Genomic DNA, 18012 nt, shown 5'->3' with positions numbered 1-18012 from the left:
GTGTGCTCGCGTGCGTGTGCACGTGCATGCAGATTTTTAACTGGGTTTGTCTTCATCCCTGTAGGTTCGTTCAATTGTTTGGAATGCGGATGACAGCAAACTGATTTCCTGTGGCACAGATGGTGCTGTATATGAATGGAATCTGTCCTCTGGAAAGAGAGAGACAGAATGTGTGCTGAAGTCCTGCAGCTACAACTGTGTTACTGTCTCCCCTGATTCCAAAATTATCTTTGCGGTTGGATCAGACCAGACCCTCAAGGAGATTGCAGACTCTTCGGTGAGTCGGCCTGGCCCTCCCTCCTGGCTGCTGCCTTGGTCTGCAGAAGATAGCCTCTGTGTGGGCTGCAGGAAGAGTGATGGGAAGAGGGCTCATGAGAACAGGGCCCCTTCTCCTTATAATTTCCAGCCCCTCATGCCTTTTGGGTCAGCTCAGTCACTGTTACTCCTGGCATTTCCTGCCCAGCGCCCTACCTGACTGGGTGAAACTGTGGGGCCCCTTTCTGCTTCTGTTTTGCTGGCTGGCCATTAAGGTCTCTTCCACCATCCAAGCCCACAGGTCAGCAGCATCTCTAAACTACATGCTTACCCTGGGGTAGAAACAGAACTATAGTTCCTGCTGTCGCCTCAGCTTGCCACCCTATTTGTTTGAAACCCTCAAACTCTGAATTTTAGGAACTACCTCATTTGGCTCCAAAGAGTTGAGGGAGGAGAGAGGAGCTCAGCAAGGACACTTCTTCGTACAAATGTGGCTGTGTACTTCTCTGGGCATCCAGCGACAGCTGACCTTTGTTGGTTTCTCCAGCTTCTCTCCAGTGCTTGTCCCCATCCCGGTGCTGGTGCCTGGGCAAGTGCACAGATACCACGGCAGCAAACTGACCTGAGATGGGTTTCCCCATGACTAGAACACAGCTGAGAGGAGGGGTTCTCTCCATTGTGCCCCTGAGTAGCTTAGTCCCAATTGTGTGGTGGCTTTTCCAATGCTGAACCAGAGCAAAGCCCCTGCAGGGCAGGCCCACTGTTCCCGCCTCTTGGGATCCCCACTAGCTGTGTGATCCATGCAAACATTCAAAAAGTGTTTGGTGGGAGGGGGGATGGGCAGCTGGCTGGCTAGATGGGGAGGTGAGTGAATGAGCAAGTGAAGAATTGAATGAGTTCCCTGCTGGCAGGGTTTCCTTTATGTAAGGGACACTGATAATTGCTGAATAACTGTAGGACCCACAACCCATTCTGAATTTGAGATGCAAGGTGGCCCAGCAGTCAAGAGCAGAGACACTGGGGCCAGATTGTCCCAGGGCCTGACTGCCATGGGCTCGATTGGTGGGTGAGTCGAGGCAAATTACTCGCTGGCCCTGGGGCTCGGGCTACAGTAACTACCTCAAAGAGTTTTGGGGAGGATTGAATGATGTGAAAGTCATCAAATGGTGCTAGTGAGGAGGTGAGGAGGGAGGGACACCCTGAGGGTATGGCTCAGCCCCTCACCCTGAGCAGAGCCCTCTGTGTCACAGGTCCTTCGAGAGATTTCAGCAATTGACGTCATCTACACGGCCATTGTCATCTCGCACTCCGGGCGGATGATGTTTGTGGGCACCTCGGTGGGGACCATTCGCGCGATGAAGTACCCACTGCCTCTGCAGAAAGAATTCAACGAGTACCAGGCCCATGCAGGTCCCATCACCAAGGTAAGAAGGGGCCCTCTGCTCAGGGGCCCATGCCCAGAACTAGCCCTTGCTGGATCCATCCAATCCTGCCCTCCACATACCTTCTTCATCCCTTCCACCTCCCTGGTGGCTTTTCTCCCCTTATTCCTCTCCTCCTCTTTATTCATCTAACCACTGTGACCATTGATTGGCTACTAATATTCTTTATTTAAACTACTCCCAGGAATATATTCTAAGAGATAATCAGAGAGATACCTCAAGATTCATGTACAAGGTTGCTCCCTTTAATGTTATGCCTGATAATGAGACATTTAAAAGATGCTGTAGGCATGCCACCCAGATCTCCCATCTGCTGAGTGTTGGTCATGGCACACAGGTTTCCTCCTCCAAGGAAGTGCCTTGGACTTAAAAAGAGCCAAAGCCTGGGAGATGAGCCCCTGCCACTCCCTGAAGGTACAAAAGACCTTCCCTGGGGCAATACCATGAGCACATATTTGTAAATTGTCCCTCCAACAACTCTAACACCTAAGGCTTTGAAATTTGTCCCAAACTCTATACTGGCTTGCCTGGAGACCATATCCTTATTAAGAAAAGATTTCTTTCAAATTAACACATAATGTATTATTTGCTTCAGGGGTACAGGTCTGTGAATCATCAGTCTTACACAATTCACAGCGCTCACCATAGCACATACCCTCCCCAATGTCCATCACCCAGCCACCTCATCCTTCCCATCCCCCTCCACTCCAGCAGCCCTCAGTTTGTTTCCTGAGATTAAGAGTCTCTTGGTTTGTCTACTCCAGTTTCGTCTTGTTTCATTTTTCCCTCCCTTCCCCTATGATCCTCTGTCCTGTTTCTCAAATTCCTCATATCAGGAATCATATGATCATATGATCATATGATAATCATCTTTCTCTGATTGACTTAAAGAAAGGATTTTTCATTATCAACAGGAACATTCTTGTACTGAGCTTGAGTCTTGCACTCAAAGTAAATTTTAAAATCCCCCTCTTCTCTTCATAAATATGAAGTTTTGTGGATAAGGGATTTATTTTTCTATTATAAAAATAATGCATGTTTATTTTAGAAATAAAATTCCTCCTAAGGCGCCTGCATGGCTCGGGTGGTTGGACATCTGACTCTGGATGTCAGCTCAGGTCATGATGTCAGGCCCCCGAGGGGCTCCATGCTGGGTGTGGAGCCTGCTTGAGATTCTTTCTCTCCCTCTGCCCGTCCCTCACCCTCTCTCACATGTTCATGCTCTTTTTCTCTCTAAAAAAAGAAAAATCCTCTTAATAATATCATCATTAATATTTTGATACATTTTCTCTTACTCTTTTGTTACATTTTGTGTGCATTTTAAATACATTGAGACTATACTGTATATACTCTTTTGTAGCCTTTTTTTTTACTTAATGCTATTATAAGCATTTTTTCATATAATTAAATGTTCCCGAAAGACATGATGTTAGTAACTACACAAATATCCTGTCAAATGATGGGCATAACTTACTTAATTCTTTTCTTACAACTGGGCATTTGATGATCTTATGAACTCTACCACTATGCTGCTCCACAGGGTTCTGTGGGTATCTCTGATCATCCCAAAGGCTGAGCTGCTAGACAGAGGTGATGAGTAGAAGAGCATTGCCATTTGTAAGGTTCTCAACACATTCGCTGATTGTTGAGAAGGCCTTTTTCGTCATTGATTCTTTGGCCTTCACTTTTCATTTGGGGATAATTATGGAGTCACAGGAAATTTAAAGAGACCATAGAGGTCCTGGGCACCCCCTCCCAGTTTCCCCCAAGTAAGTGCATCTGTCATACCTATTGGTGCGATATTGTGGAAGAGTATCACACGACAGAAGAAGAATGGTATCATACAAGTGACATCGGTACAATATGTGTGCGTGTTTCCATGTCATTTTATCACGTGCCTAGATTCCTGTCTCCAGCACTGCAGTCAGGATACACAAGTACTCCGTGGCCACAGAGAGCCCCCTCGTGCTGTCCTTGCCAGTGACCCCTGCCCCCCTCAGCCGCCCCCCCTCCCCAGTCCTGCGCAAACACTCATTGGTTCTCCATTTCCATCGTTTGTCATTTTGAGGATTTTATATAAATGGGATCATACAGTATGTGACCTTTTGACAGTGGCTTTTCTCGCCCAGTGCAATACCCCCGAGCTCCATTGAGTTATTTCATGTATCAGTACTTCATTTCTTCTTACTCCTGAGTAGCATTCCATGGCCCAGATGCACCATAATTCGTTTAACCTGTTGTAGGATAGTTCATTTTTTCCTGGTTTTGGGCTATTACAAATAAAGCCACTATGACCCATCATATACAAGCTTTTGGGTGGACCGTCATTTCTCGGAGATAAACGCCTGGAGGAACGATTGCTGGATCATAGGATGTGTTTATGTTTCATTTTTTAAGAAACTGCCAAGTTTCTTCCACTCCCACCAGCAATGCATGCAAGATCCAGTTTCTCCACATCATTGCCAGCATTTAGCGTTGTCACTATTTTTTATTTCAGCTGTTCTAACAGGCGTGTAGTCCTAACTCCCCCTAGTTTTAATATGCATTTCTCTAGTGGCTAATAATGTTGAACATCTTTTCATGTGCTTCTTTGCCATCTGTATACCCTCTTTGGTAAAATGTCCCCATATTTTTGGCCCACCTTCTAGTTGGATTGTTTGGGTTTTTTACTGTTGAGTTTTGAGAGTTCTTTTTATAATCCAGGTAACAGTTAACTCTTAAGATTCCAAATCCACAGAGGACCTAAACACAGTCTTGCTTCCTCTCTTGTTAGCAGAAGCTTGTGAGAGCTCCGTGTCATCTTCTTACCCAGGATCCAGTCTTCCTGCCCGTGAGGCTGTGCCCACTCAGGGTTGCCTGAACAGTTACCATGCAAATAACCAGGTCAGTTCTGGTCATCCGTGGCCTCTGAAAGCTGCCTCTCTAAGCTCTTTTTCTCCTCAGATGTCACTCACATTTGATGACCAATTCCTGCTGACCGTTGCCGAGGATGGCTGCCTGTTTACCTGGAAGGTCTTTGATAAGGATGGTCGGGGAATCAAGCGCGAGAGGGAAGTGGGCTTTGCCGAAGAGGTGCTTGTTACGAAAACAGACATGGAAGAGAAGGTAGGAACCAGATTGAATGAAGAGGGATGTGGAAGTTCCTTAGCAGTCTGTGTCCAAACCTCTGGGATCAGCATTCAAGGCCCCGCACACTTGGCTGCACCCAGTGCTCTGCGCTGAGTCCCACGCTCCCTGCTCCCTGCGCATTTCCAGCCCGCACCACCATGCCTCTTTTCTCCCTGTGGCTGGATCTCTTTCCACCCTCACCCCTGCATGCCATCCTGCCCATCCTGACTCCTACTCTCCTCTACTGTAAGCCTGTGAACTAACTTTCCTCCTACTACTCTTGGAGAGCAGGAACCATGACAAGCCATTCTCTTGTGTGACCATTAGTTTCTAGCCCTTGCTAGACAAGCGGAAGAGGGTCGTAAATATTTGCAGAATTGAACTGAAAAGCTAAATGTGCCAGTTGTATCTGTGAAACTTAATAACTGCTTAGGGGAGCCTTCTTTATTTAAAAAAAAAAATGAAGTATTTATAAAACAGCCCTGAAACCCAGGCTTCTTAATAATAAAACAATAAAAGTAATGATAACCAGCATTTTTTTTTTAGATTTTCCACGAACCAGGCACTGTACTAATTACAAGTGTTTTCTTGTTTAAATGTTACATCATCTCTGTGAGAAAGATCCTATTCTCCCCATGTTTCAAGAGGTGACTTTGGAGAAATTAAGTGACATGTCGTAGGATTAGCGTTCTGCTCCATATTTAATCTCAAGCCTACTCTCTTAATCACTACCCCAAAGTCCCTTCCCTCCTGGGAATGCATTAAACACTCTGGGAAGACGTGTTTTGAGAGTTTTGAGTGGACAGCTGGCTCTGCACCGTGCTCCCTAAGGGAGACACCAAAGGGATGGGAAACTCACAAGGCTTGCAGAGAATGGCAGAGCTATGCATTCATTGCTGTTCATCCAGAATCTCAAGGGCATTTATTGAATACCTACTGTTTGCTAGGTACTGGGGATGCGTGTGTACAAAGGCCTGGGCCCTGTGATCAGGAAACTCAGTCAAGTAGAGATGAGTAAAACCATCAGAACAACCATGCAGAAATGGCCCCAAAACAGGATGGTAAGACCCAGACATTTCCAGAGATCACTGCTAGAGCTCCCTGGAACTTTCTGCAGGAAAGGCAAAGTGGGAGGAAAGGATAAGAGAGAGCCTATGAGAGTCAGGGTCTGACCTACGGCAGGCAGGCAAGTGTGTCTCCTCCTCTTCCTTCTTCTCTGTTTTCTCCCCCATTCCTGCCAGAGAGTAGAGGAAAAAAGCAACTGGGAGACTCTAGGCTGTGCCAAAGGCCTGAGGTGTCTGGGCTGACTCCCGACCCAACCCCCAGCTTGGCCTGGCCGAACTGCTGCCAAGCCGGAAGTGACTAGTGTATGTTCTGCTCAGTCCTGGAGCCCCTTTTCTCTCTGTATCTGCGAGACTGCACTCTTATTCCCTGTGAGCCTCTCTGTCCTTCCCAGCTCCCTCCCAACTCTCTCTCACATTTCTGGGGGTGCCTGCGTGGCTTGGTCAGTTAAGCATCCAACTCTTGATTTGGGCTCAGGTCATGATCTCCGTGTTGTGAGATCGAGCCCCATGTCGGGCACACTCAGTGGGAGTCTGCTTGGATGTTCTCTCCCCCTGCCCCTCCCCCACACTCGTGTATGCTTACTCTTTCTCTCTCTCAAATAAATAACTCTTCTTTAAGAAATAAAAATTAAGGGGCACCTGGGTGGCTCAGTCGTTAAGCGTCTGCCTTCAGCTCAGGTCATGACCCCACGGTCCTGGGATTGAGCCCCGCATCGGGCTCCCCGTTCCATGGGAAGCCTGCTTCTCCCTCTCCCACTCCCCCTGCTTGTGTTCCCTCTCTCGCTGTGTCTCTCTCTGTCAAATAAATAAATAAAATCTTTTTAAAAAATTAAATTAAATTAAATTAAAGTTTAAAAAATTAAAATTAAAAATAAAAGTCACATTTTCCAGAATTCCCAGCTCTCTTTTTCTCTTTATATTCTATGATTTTCTATGTAACTGTCTCTCAGGACATGATTTACCTACTCATTCTGTCATTCATTCATTCATTCATCCAACCATCCACCCAGTACTCAACAGAGGGGTCTGTTACATAGCAGACACTGTACTAAGGTCTGGGGTGCCAGAAGTGAAAGATACGCAGGGGCCTTTAGCTTGTAGCTTGGGAAGAGGTACGGGTAAAATGAAAAAGGAAAATTAAGTGTGTTACAGGTGTTGTGAAGGAACGATGCTCTGGGTTTACAACGGAAGGGACCCTGACCCAGGCCAGGTGGTGCCAGAGGAAGTGAGCCTTGGATGGAGCCTTCAGGAACAGATGGAAAAGGGTCCTCCACACCAAGGAATGAGTGTGCAGAAGGATGAGAGAGGTGCTCTGGGGAAGACGCTCCTGGCTAGGTGGGGCCAGAGAAGAGAGGGTGTGTGGAGCTGGAGCTGGAAGGGGATTGTGGGGGCCTTTTACACCACGGTTTAGACTTTGGATATTGTTCCTAAGGACCCACTGAGAGATCTAAGTTAGGGAATGACTTGATGAGATTTGCATCATAGAAAGCCGCCTCTGCAGCCAGGGGGAGAACAGACTGAGGAAGGGCGATGAGCGTGAGCCCAAAGCCAGCACTCCCATCAATAAATGTATCCCACCAGTCCAAGGCAGACCCCAGGGAGACCGCCTCATCTGATAAACATTCTTTTAGCGGTATGTTGCTGGTCCTGGGCTAGGCACCCAGGATAAAGCGGTGAAGCAAGAGAGTCCAAGTGCAACCTGCAGGGGGCGCTCTTCCAAGGAGCTGGTCTTCATCCACGGCCCTGTCCCCTCCACCCCACACCCAGTCAGACACCACATTCCCTAAAATCTTGCTCTTCTTTTTAAAGATTTTATTTATTTATCTGAGAGAGATAATGAGAGAGAGAGAGAGAGAACAAGTGGCGGCAGGGGGGAGGGGGTGTTGGAGAGGGAGAAGCACGCTCCCCAAAGAGCAGGGAGCCCAATGTGGGACTCAATCCCAGGACCCTGGGATCATGACCTGAGCCAAAGGCAGCCACTTAGCTGACTGAGCCACCCAGGTGCCACTAAAATCTTGCTCTTGAATCTCTTCATTCCACTAGACTGTGCAGTACCCGCCCCCCCCGCCACACACCCCTAATCCCTCTGCCTTCATGTTTGAATCTAGCCCGAGCTACACACTGCCACCAGAGAGGCCTTTTTGAGACCAAATCAGCTTAATCAGGTTGGACAGGACATTCAGAGGCCCTGTAGGAGAAAATCCTAAATGCTTATAATGGCTGGCAAGGACCTTGATGGTCTGACCCAGTCTAGGCCTCCTGTCCCTCTGCCTCCCACCCATCCCACATCACCTGCAGTGCCCTGACCAGACATCCACACTCTCATCTCCAACTTTGCCCAAGCAATTTGTTTCCATCCCTCATCTCAATCAGTCTCCTGTGTGCCAGGTCCACACTTGTCCACTGGCAGGGATTGTGGAAATGTGCGTAACACATTCCTTCTTCTTTAGTTGTCTGTGGTGGGGGGTGGGGGGAGTGGGGTAGACCAGAAAAGATGAGATAGAGATGCATGGCTGGGAGTGGGCGTGATCGTGGATGAGCGAGAGGAAAACACCTGTGTTCTCACCCTCTCTATCATTAGCGTTACCTTTTTCAAGAAATGAAAGGTGTCTGTCTCACAGTATTTTTAGAAAACTTTGGCATCAGTGAATACAACAGATTGAAAGAAGAAGTCACTAGACATAGGAACCAGCAAGGCAGGAAGAGTTAGGACCTCAGTTAAAGTAAGGATAGTGAGGCCAGAAGAGTCATGATGGACGTTGAGAGGGGCACACTGACAGGCCTGGGGAACCACCCAGCTCTGGGCACCTATAGGAATTTGTAATGTTATTTGGCTTCCTCAGTAGTACGTTCCATGGGGCGGGAGTCCTAGTTCAACACATGTTCTTTAGGTACCTACTGTGTGTTAGGCACACTTGTGTATATCAGTATACCAAGCCAGCAAAGAGCTGAGCCTTCCTCAAGCTTAAATTCTAATGGGGGAAGAAGACAAAAGACAATAAACAAAATCATACCTAAATTGCATTGGAAAGTGCCTAGATCTAAGAAAATAGTAAAACGTAGAGCAGAGGGAGCAGGGTCATGAGTGCCAGGGATGGGAAGGGAAGGGCCACAAGACTAACTAGTGTGGTCCCAGTAGACCTCACCGAGCAGGTGGCATTTACGCGTATCTAAAGATGAGAGAGTTGTTAGCGTCGTGCCTGGCGCCAGTGGGGCTCACCGTATGGATGTTGTGAGGGCAGAGGAAGAAACTCCTATGTCTTCTAGTTTTCAGCCAGGTGTCTTGCGGGGAAAAGATGACAAGGTGCAGTGGAGACTCACTCATGAGTTTGAGGTTGGGCGGAGCTGCAGATCTCAAGAGAGCTCAAAGCCACCAGGTTAACTCTTCTGATTCACCCCCCCACTGTGAATGTTCTTGATTCTGATGTCCTTCCCCCAAAGGCTCAGATTATGTTGGAGCTGAAGACTCGTGTGGAAGAATTAAAAATGGAGAACGAGTATCAGCTTCGACTGAAAGACATGAACTACTCTGAGAAGATTAAGGAGCTAACGGATAAGTTCCTCCAGGAAATGGAGTCCTTGAAAACAAAAAACCAGGTGTGTTTGAGAGACTCAGCCAACAACCACAAATAACAAGATGTTTTCAATTTACTCAAGATGGAACTGGTGTAGGCTATCCAAGCTATGCTCGGAAGGTGAACCATATGATAATGTGTGGTTTTTCAGCAGAGCTGCTAACATCAGAAATGCTTCCAGCAAAGTGTCAGGTGGAACAAAGCAGAATTTAGAACTCTCTATAGTGAATGGTATTAATCAAGTAAAATAAATACACATAGATCAGTTAGTAAGAAAACAGCTAGCAACGGGATTTCCTCTGGAAGTTGGGATTATGGATCATTTAAATTTTGTTCTCTATGCTTTTCTGTATTTTTGCAAATTCCCTACAATGAGACTATATTATCTTTATGATCAAGAGAAACTTACTTAAAAACAGAATGATAAGGTCACAAGAAAAACAGAGGATAGGAAGAGAAGAGCTACCAGAATATTGATTTCAGGATCATCAGTAGATTGAACGAAATTAGTCTAAATGGTCCTCCTGTAGTAAGATTTGATCCAGAACTCTCCAGAATAATTCCCTTATTCTCCACAAACTGGTCTTGACCTTCATCCAAAACCCCCAAATTTTGGCTCAGACGGTATTTGTTCTTTTATGTTATCTCCACGAGTCAGAGAGTTTGACCAAAAAAAAAAAAAAAAAAGCCCCTGGCTGTTAGTTTTATCATTTTGTTTCTTTAGTCAACAGACAGTGCTGTGGGGCCCTCCATAAGCTAAGCACAAAGGTATTCCTGGGGGCGGCCCCTCTGCCTGCAAGGAGCTTTCCTGCCCTATTAAAGAAAACACCCCTTAGAAGCTGACACATTAGCACATCCAAGAATTTAGTTGACAGCAACGTGCAGACAACAGAGAATTCAAATGAATCTTTACTTTCTTCCACCCCAAAATCCATCTGCTACATGTCCAAAACTGAACTCATCATTGACAAGACCCATTTAGTAGACAGGATATAAATAGAGAAAGTCTAGAACTTTCAGAGCAGAATATAATATAAATAAAAAGTGATAGCTTGCTTGTTGCTCATGGAACAATGCTTGGTGCAAAATAAGGGCTTGAGGAATGTTTGTGAGCGAACGCTTATAAAATGTGTTCTTGCCTTAGGGCTGCTTTCAGCAGATCTGTGGGAATGAGAACAGTGGACTCTGTGTTTTAGGTTTTAAGAACAGAAAAAGAAAAACAGGATGTGTCCCATCGGGAACGCATTGAGGACCTGCTAGACAAACAGAGCCGAGAGCTGCAGGACCTGGGTGAGTCCCCAGGTAGAGGCCATGGGTCGGGTGGGGACAAAAGTCTGAGAGTCCCCCGGAACCCCAGAGAAGTCCCAGGTAATCTGGCTTTATCTGTCCACAGGCTGCATTTATGCTCTGGACCTCACTGTAGTTTTTACTCCCATGTATTTGCTCATTCGTTAAACATGTATTAAGCACTTACTGCATGCCTGCAGGAGATACAGAAGAGTGCAGGTCTGGAGCCTGATAGGCTGCCATGGGTCGCAGACTCACCAAACACATTGGGTGTTCTGGGGAGTCACCTAACCTCACTGAGCCTCAGTTTACTCTTCTGTATAACAGTGGTGCTGATAACTCTTTTGCATATTCAAGACATTCTTCTTGGCCCTGAGTCCCCAAACAGCCCTCTGCCCCTTCCTGGAAACCTTCTGCCGAGCCAACACCGCAGCGGAGTTTGGTTGCCCAACGAGCTGATGGGGTGTGGGCAGGTGAGGCAGCTGGGCAGGCATTGGCATCACGGCTTTGGTGGTGCCTGCCCTTAGCTGCTGATGGCAGCAGGTGGGAGATCTCAGAGGCTCCCAGGGGACCCTGAGGTCGTGCTCCTGTCCCACGTGAAATAACCATCCTTGCTTCCCTCCAGAATGTTGCAACAACCAAAAGTTGCTTCTAGAATATGAGAAGTACCAGGAATTGCAGCTCAAGTCCCAGAGGATGCAGGAAGAGTATGAAAAACAGCTTCGGGATAACGATGAGACCAAGAGCCAGGCCCTAGAGGAGCTGACTGAGTTTTATGAGGCCAAACTGCAGGAAAAGACCACCCTTCTAGAAGAGGTACTCACCGGAAGCTGACCTGCACCTCCCTTTCACGGTGCATCCTGCAGGCCTGGCCTGTGACCAGCCCAGATAGCCGTGGGAGGGCTGGCCTCGCCTCCTTTCCCTTCTGTCCCCCCCTTTCAGCACACGTGCATTTGACCTTGGGTTCTGCTCTTTTACCATTTCTTGCCCTCTAGACCAGGGGACCTAAGGATCTGGGAGGTGCTCAGCTTTAGGGACTGAAATTCTGTGGACAGACTAAGTTCATATCTGCTGTTCTATCCTAATTGTACCTTCAAGCCTTAAGGACCAGCAAGACATTTTTAGGATATGCCGATAGGAGAAAGAGAGGAACAAGGGCTCTGAACAATGGGACAGGCGGTTGCCTGAATCCCTTTAGCCACTTCTTGTGTCTTTCAAGATGAAATCATTCCTTCACTGATTTAACAAACCCAGATGGTATCTTACTGGTTTACCAGCTTGAGTGCTGGGTGACCAAGAGAAATAAAGACCCCGGCCTGTTTTTCAGGCATGCGAAGGAGTCAGTCCCACAGAAGGATCCTTGGAGAGGTGTACCCAGGAGAGAGCAGGGGGATGAAGACCTCCCGGAGGGGTCAGAGGAGACTTGCAGGAGCTAAGGTGGCCCGGGGGGGCGGGGGGGGGCATGTAAGCTAGAATGAACAGGAGACAGAGAAATGCGGGAGGGAAAGGCACGCAGGCAGAGCCAAGTCAGAGAATGTTCAAGCAGCTTGGCTTGCCAAAATATCTAGTTTCCCAAGATGGAGAGAAAACGGAGAAGAGCCAGATGGCCGCCTTTTCCGTGTGAAATTGCAGCAGATGGCACCCTGTAAGTGAGGGGGCAGGGGAGTCAGGAAGGTGTGAAAGGAGTTTTGAAGGGAAGGAGGGAGGGAGTGACGGAGAAGAGGACTAGCAGGTGTGTAGCTGAGCATGCAGCTGAGGTTTTTACCTGAATTCTGGCTGAATTCGGGTGGCATTCATCCACAGCAGGACTCAGAGAGCAGGAATGGAAGTGAGGAAGACGGGGAGCCACGCTGCTGCCCGGCTGGGGGTTTAAGACAACACAGGCCCTCTGGTGAGCAGCCAGCAGGTCCGGGCCAGAGAGCCTAGAAGACAGTGGAGGAATCCGGAAAGGTTGTGTGTGTGGGGGGGGGGGTATGGTGAACTGGAGAGTTGTGCCGGGTACCTGGGGTCCCCCAGGGAGATCACCAGTGCCGAGAGCAGGGCCTGCGTTTTCAGGCTGCAGACATGACCCCATTCCAGCGGTGGACCTGAGCGTAGGTGGCTGAGGCCGAGGTGAGACGAAGGTCAAAGCACCCTGGGACATGACAGGGCCCTCTGTCACCACCCCCAGTTCCAGCACAAGAACTGAGTGGGCACCCAAAAGTCTTCAGTGAGCGGGGAAGGGAGCAGGCTGTGGGGGATAAAGGAGGTGAGAGGTGGGGGGTGGAGGGCTCCTCACAGAGCAGGCTGAGCTCTGACATTGCGCTGGGAATGTTTCCTGCCGGGTCCTCACTGCCGCCGTCCAGCTCCCTCCCACCCAACCACGTGGAGTAGCCAAGATCCCCACACAGCCTCTGAGCCTCTGCTCTGGATGATCCCTCTTGCCCCGGCCACTGGTCCCTCCCTGCAGAGACTCCGGAGGGAGGAGAACCAGCTCCTACAGGGTTCTTCACTACCCCCATCTCCCCTCCCACGGGGCCAGGCAGTCTTCCTCTGCATCCTCAGGGCCCCCCCAACCCCTTGTTCTTACTGGCCATCCAGTAGCATCCTGCCTTGACTTCTCTTCCCCCCGCCCCCCGGGGGGCTTCTCAAGGGCAGGGACTGTGTCTCACCCATCAGTGATTTTCAAAACCTGCAAGGAATGGGGGGAGGGGGGCGTCCTAGAAGCCCCAGAAACGTTAGTCCACCTCCAGTAAACTGATCTGAGTTTTGCCTTTGGGGGCTGCGGGGTTGGGCTGGGGATGAATCTGCCCTGAGGGGAGAGAGGCTGGCCTTCCTGCCAGGACCCCCACAGGGATGACAACCCGTTTCTTCTTTTGAGTCCAAGATTTCAACTCAGAACTTCCCTAGGGAGCTCCCACCTGGCAGGTCTCGACAACCTGGCTGGCTTACTTTCCTTTTTAACGATACCCACCAGAGCCAGAGCCGTGGCTGGCGGGCAACTCTGGGCTGCAGATGGAGAGCTCGGGGCCAGGCTTCTGTCTAGCAAGAGTCTGATGACATGTGATGGGGAAAGAGAGCAGCCTTCCTCTGGAGCCCAGTCTTAAAACCATCTTGTCTCTCTGAGTCCCCGAAGAACTCACTGCAGGGATGGTACAGCTCAGAGCATGCCAGGGGCCATGGGAGGGGAAACCGGTGGCCTCTGACTTCTAGAACTCGCAGCTCCTGGGGGCAGTAAGCAAAGAGGAGGACGCCCCCGTCACCTCACTCCAGTCACCTCACCTCGCAGACTCCACCAGGTGGGCAGAGTTAGCTTTTCCAGCATCTGGGCTCCAGGTTTTCACTCTCTGTGTACCAGCAGCAGGGCAGGGGGTCCCCGGTGGGGAGCAGAGGGATGTGACCCCACCAGCCAGCGAGGAGCTTCCTTGCCAGGGGAGGATCCTGACAAACAGGCAATGACAATGTAACATAAAGTGCTGGGGGACGGTCGGGACTGGGTTAAGGAGCTGGAGGGCAGAGTTCAGGATGCACTCCTTCAGGTGGTGATTAAGGACCTACTGTGTGCCCGTGGGGGCTGTACTCTGGGAATGCAGTGGTGGGCACGACGGAGCGGGTTTCTGCCCTTGAGGAGCTCCCATCTAATGGGAAAGGCAGTCAAGTTGTTTCGCAAATATAAAGTTCCGTCACAAATTCATTGAGGAAATAATGGAGGAAGCGTGGGTGTCAGGGTGAAGACCAGCGGTGGGGCGGGCGTGAGGATGTCGGGAAGGTGGTTGTTGAAGTGATGGAAGCGGCGGCCTCATCTGGTAGGTCGAGAAGAGAAGACGGGACAGACGGGAAGACAGTGGAAGGTCCGGGGACCCAAGGCCTTTGTTCCTGTGTCTATAATAACACGCGCCCTCCCATTCCCCGTGAGAGGCCCCATGTGTTCCTCTCATCCCAGGCCCTGTTAGCCCAAAAAGGTCGTGTGTCCCTTCTCCCCAAGCGTACACTTTCCCTCCTCTGACCCAGGCACAGGAGGATGTCAGGCAACAGCTGCGGGAGTTCGAAGAGACCAAAAAACAGATTGAAGAAGATGAAGACCGAGAAATCCAAGATATCAAAACCAAGTATGAGAAAAAGCTTCGGGATGAGAAGGAATCAAACCTGCGGCTCAAAGGAGAAACGGGCATCATGAGGAAAAAGGTATGACACTGTTCTGGGCAGGCCCCTGGGCTGCATTGACCAGAATACCTCCAACCCACCAGGCAGGCACACCCTTCCCACCCCTCCTCGGGGCTGTCCCTTCTCTGTCCTTTTCACAGGGTTAGTGACGTTTGCCCTGACACTGATGAACATCCCCAGCTTTCATTTATGGTCAAGTAGAATTGAGTCAGTTTTCAGAGTTAAACCTCTGGTAGAAATGGGGATGAGACCTTCTAGAGGTGACCTCAAGTCCTAGAGGTGTCCTTAGGTTCTCGGTGTGGGGAGCTCTGGGTGGGAGAAGGACTGATGCTTAGTCTATAAGGCGGGGCAAAGAGTTCAGAGATCCTTGTAGAATGTTTAGCCTTAGAGAAACCAACTTCAAAGCAAATTCACTTTCTTTCCCGTTAGAAATCCGACGGCATATCAATCCAGGGACAATGTCGCCTTCCCTTCCTAGACATGGCCAAGGTGGCTCATCCATTACAATATCTATGACCTCGATGGGGCACAGATCCCAACCTTTCAAGGTTGGTGTGGTCATGGAAAACTCTGGGTCCACCTGGGGAGCTGGTCTCCGAGCTTCTTGCCCCAACAGTCCATCCTCGCAGAGGGGACTAGGACTGGATATTCCCAGACAGAATGCTACGGTACGGTAGCATGGTATGGCCCGAGACATCCCTGACCTGTCCAAAATCTCCAAAAATTCACTCCTAAAAGCCCAGGGATGTTGAGCATTAGACGTGTTTTTCAGCTCATGGGGGTGGGGAGTTCGGGTCACACGTTGGTGAGGGGGAGCTCTGTGTGCAGACAGGCATTTGGGAGGCAGAGAGGGGAGTGCAAAGACTTTGGTGGTCTCTGTTGTTGCCACTTGTACCCGCAGTTCAGCAGCCTACAGAAGGAGATCGAGGAGAGAACCAATGACATTGAGGTCCTGAAGGGGGAGCAAGTGAAGCTACAAGGGGTCATCAAGTCCCTGGAGAAGGACATCCTGGGCCTCAAGCGGGAAATCCAGGAAAGAGACGAGACAATTCAAGACAAGGTGAAGGCTCCTCTCTGTCCTCCCTTAACCACCAGCTGGATGGACCCAGGGGATGAGGACAGAGCTCAGGAGAGAGGGCCCCTGGATGCTTTAAACACGTTTGTGGAACCTGATGGGGGATGAGTGGTCTGCAAAGTACCAGTAGTGCACTTGGCACTGGGCTGATTGCTGTAAACACAGCACACACTATTCTCCCAGCGACCCCAGGGGCCACGAGGGACCCAACTGTAGAGCTCAGGAAACTGAGTTCCAGGCGGTTGGTATCTTGCCCAAGGTCATATAGTCTATAGGCAACAGACTTGGGCTAAGAACTTAAGTCAGCCGACAGCAGGGCCCCTGTTCTCTACTGCTCCAGGCATCCTCGGGTGATCGTGCCCATGGATGGGGGGCAGCTCACCCACCCCGCTGCCCATTCCCTGTGGTTGGCCTACAACCACTGGGTGCCCCAAAAAGCTGATATCCCTTTTTAGGATGCCTTTCTTACAAAACACTTAGAAGACAGACACATCACATTTTGTGAGGCTTATCAAACTTTTGGCTCCTCCTCCCCAGCAAATCCAGGCTGTGGGCCCTCTTGCCCACCCCCTCACCATTCCTGCCTCAGGCAGGCAGAATTCTCTGGTGGTTGAGACCCTGGGCTTCGGCCCTGGTTAATTGGGTTCCGGCACAGGTTTTGTCATTTACTGGCCACAGGATCTTGTGCAATGTCTCTGAGCCTCGTTTTCTCACCTGTGAAGTGGAGTCCCTCAGGGGGTGTGTTAAGGGGAATGGGATGGTGCCGGCATGAAATTTCTACACATGAGTGTTTGTGTATGTGTCTGGGCCTTGGGGTAGGGAAGGTCCAAAACTCTCTTCAGATTCTCAAAGGGGAGTAAAGAGGGTAAGGCCTCCTGACCTAGAATTGCAACAGTCTCCTATCCAGCTCAACAGCCTTCCTTCCCACCTCCTACCCCGGCTCCTGCCACCGTCCTCTGTAACTGTGTCACTCTGCCACCTAAAATTCTGCCGTAGCTCCCCACTGCCTGCAGCTTGGGCAGCAGGATTTTTCTGTAAAGGGCTAGGTAGTAAATATTTCATCTTTGCATACTGTGTCGCCTCTGTCACACTACTCAATTCTGCCGCTGTATTGTAAAATCAGCCACAGACCACACATAAATGAGTGGGCTTGGCCGCGTTCCAATAAAACTTTATTGGAAACAGGTCAGACTTGACCCAAGGACCATAGTTTACCAACTCTAGCCTCCTGGACACCTTCTGAACCCCCTTTAACCCAGCAGGCCCGCCCCCAGTCCCCTCGCCGCCTCCCCTCCGGCACCATGGTTATTCTTGATGGCCTCTGTATATACTGCGCCTTCTGAGCCGTCCTCTTTTACACCCATGACAGGGCCGGGCTGCTCTTGTTGACACATCTGCTTTCCCAGCCAGTGCCTTCTCCCGTAAGGACAGGGACGGTGTCCTATTTCTGACATCTCAGCACAAGGTCCTCATTCAGTAACTGTTCAATGGATAGACAGATCTGCTTTGCAGTTACTATTGCTGTGGAACAAATTATCCCGACACCTGGTGGTGCCAAACAGCCACTGTTTGATTACACTCTCCGGTTCTGTGGGTCTGGCATTTGAACAGGCTACAACACAATGACTTGTCTTTGTCCCCAGTGGCAGGGACCTTCCTGAGCCTCAACCAGGGGTGACTCAAATAGCTGGGGGCTGGAAGACCAGTATCCAACATGGCTTCTTCATGCACCTGTCCAGCACCTTGGCCCGGGGGGCGCTTGGAGGCTGGGCTCAGCTGGGACTGGCCACCAGAGTACCATCGTGCTCCTCAGTCTGATGGGCTTGGTGTAGTGGGACTTTTTCCAGAGCAGATGACCTCCCTCAGAGCACAAGTCCCCAGAGAACCAGGTGGGAGCTGCTTGGCCTTTTCTGAGCCAGGGTGGGAAGCCACACAGCATCACTCGAGCTGTGTTCTTTGGGTTGCAAGCAAACCATAGGTTGAGCCAAATGCAAGACAACGGAATTAGATCTTAGCCCCTGACAGAAAAGCGTACAGTCCCATTGGAGACAGAAGAGCATGTG

At 49.8% G+C, this 18012-nt stretch overlaps 1 protein-coding gene across 1 annotated transcript in view; it reads left to right on the top strand.

Moving 5' to 3' along the window:
• CFAP57 (cilia and flagella associated protein 57) overlaps positions 1 to 18012 on the top strand; it is a gene marked incomplete at both ends in the record, with an annotated part of 70882 nt that overhangs the window by 28459 nt on the left and 24411 nt on the right. Inside the window, 8 exons of the mRNA XM_080800498.1 lie at positions 65 to 277; positions 1506 to 1679; positions 4641 to 4802; positions 9311 to 9466; positions 10641 to 10734; positions 11357 to 11547; positions 14722 to 14895; positions 15776 to 15934. Coding sequence (XP_080656624.1) covers positions 65 to 277; positions 1506 to 1679; positions 4641 to 4802; positions 9311 to 9466; positions 10641 to 10734; positions 11357 to 11547; positions 14722 to 14895; positions 15776 to 15934 — 1323 coding nt within the window. The remainder of the gene's footprint in view (positions 1 to 64; positions 278 to 1505; positions 1680 to 4640; positions 4803 to 9310; positions 9467 to 10640; positions 10735 to 11356; positions 11548 to 14721; positions 14896 to 15775; positions 15935 to 18012) is intronic.

This window comes from Martes martes, assembly GCF_963455335.1.
Source record: "Martes martes genome assembly, chromosome: 4".
Lineage (NCBI taxonomy): Eukaryota > Metazoa > Chordata > Mammalia > Carnivora > Mustelidae > Martes > Martes martes.
This window is presented reverse-complemented; position numbering and strand designations above follow the sequence as displayed.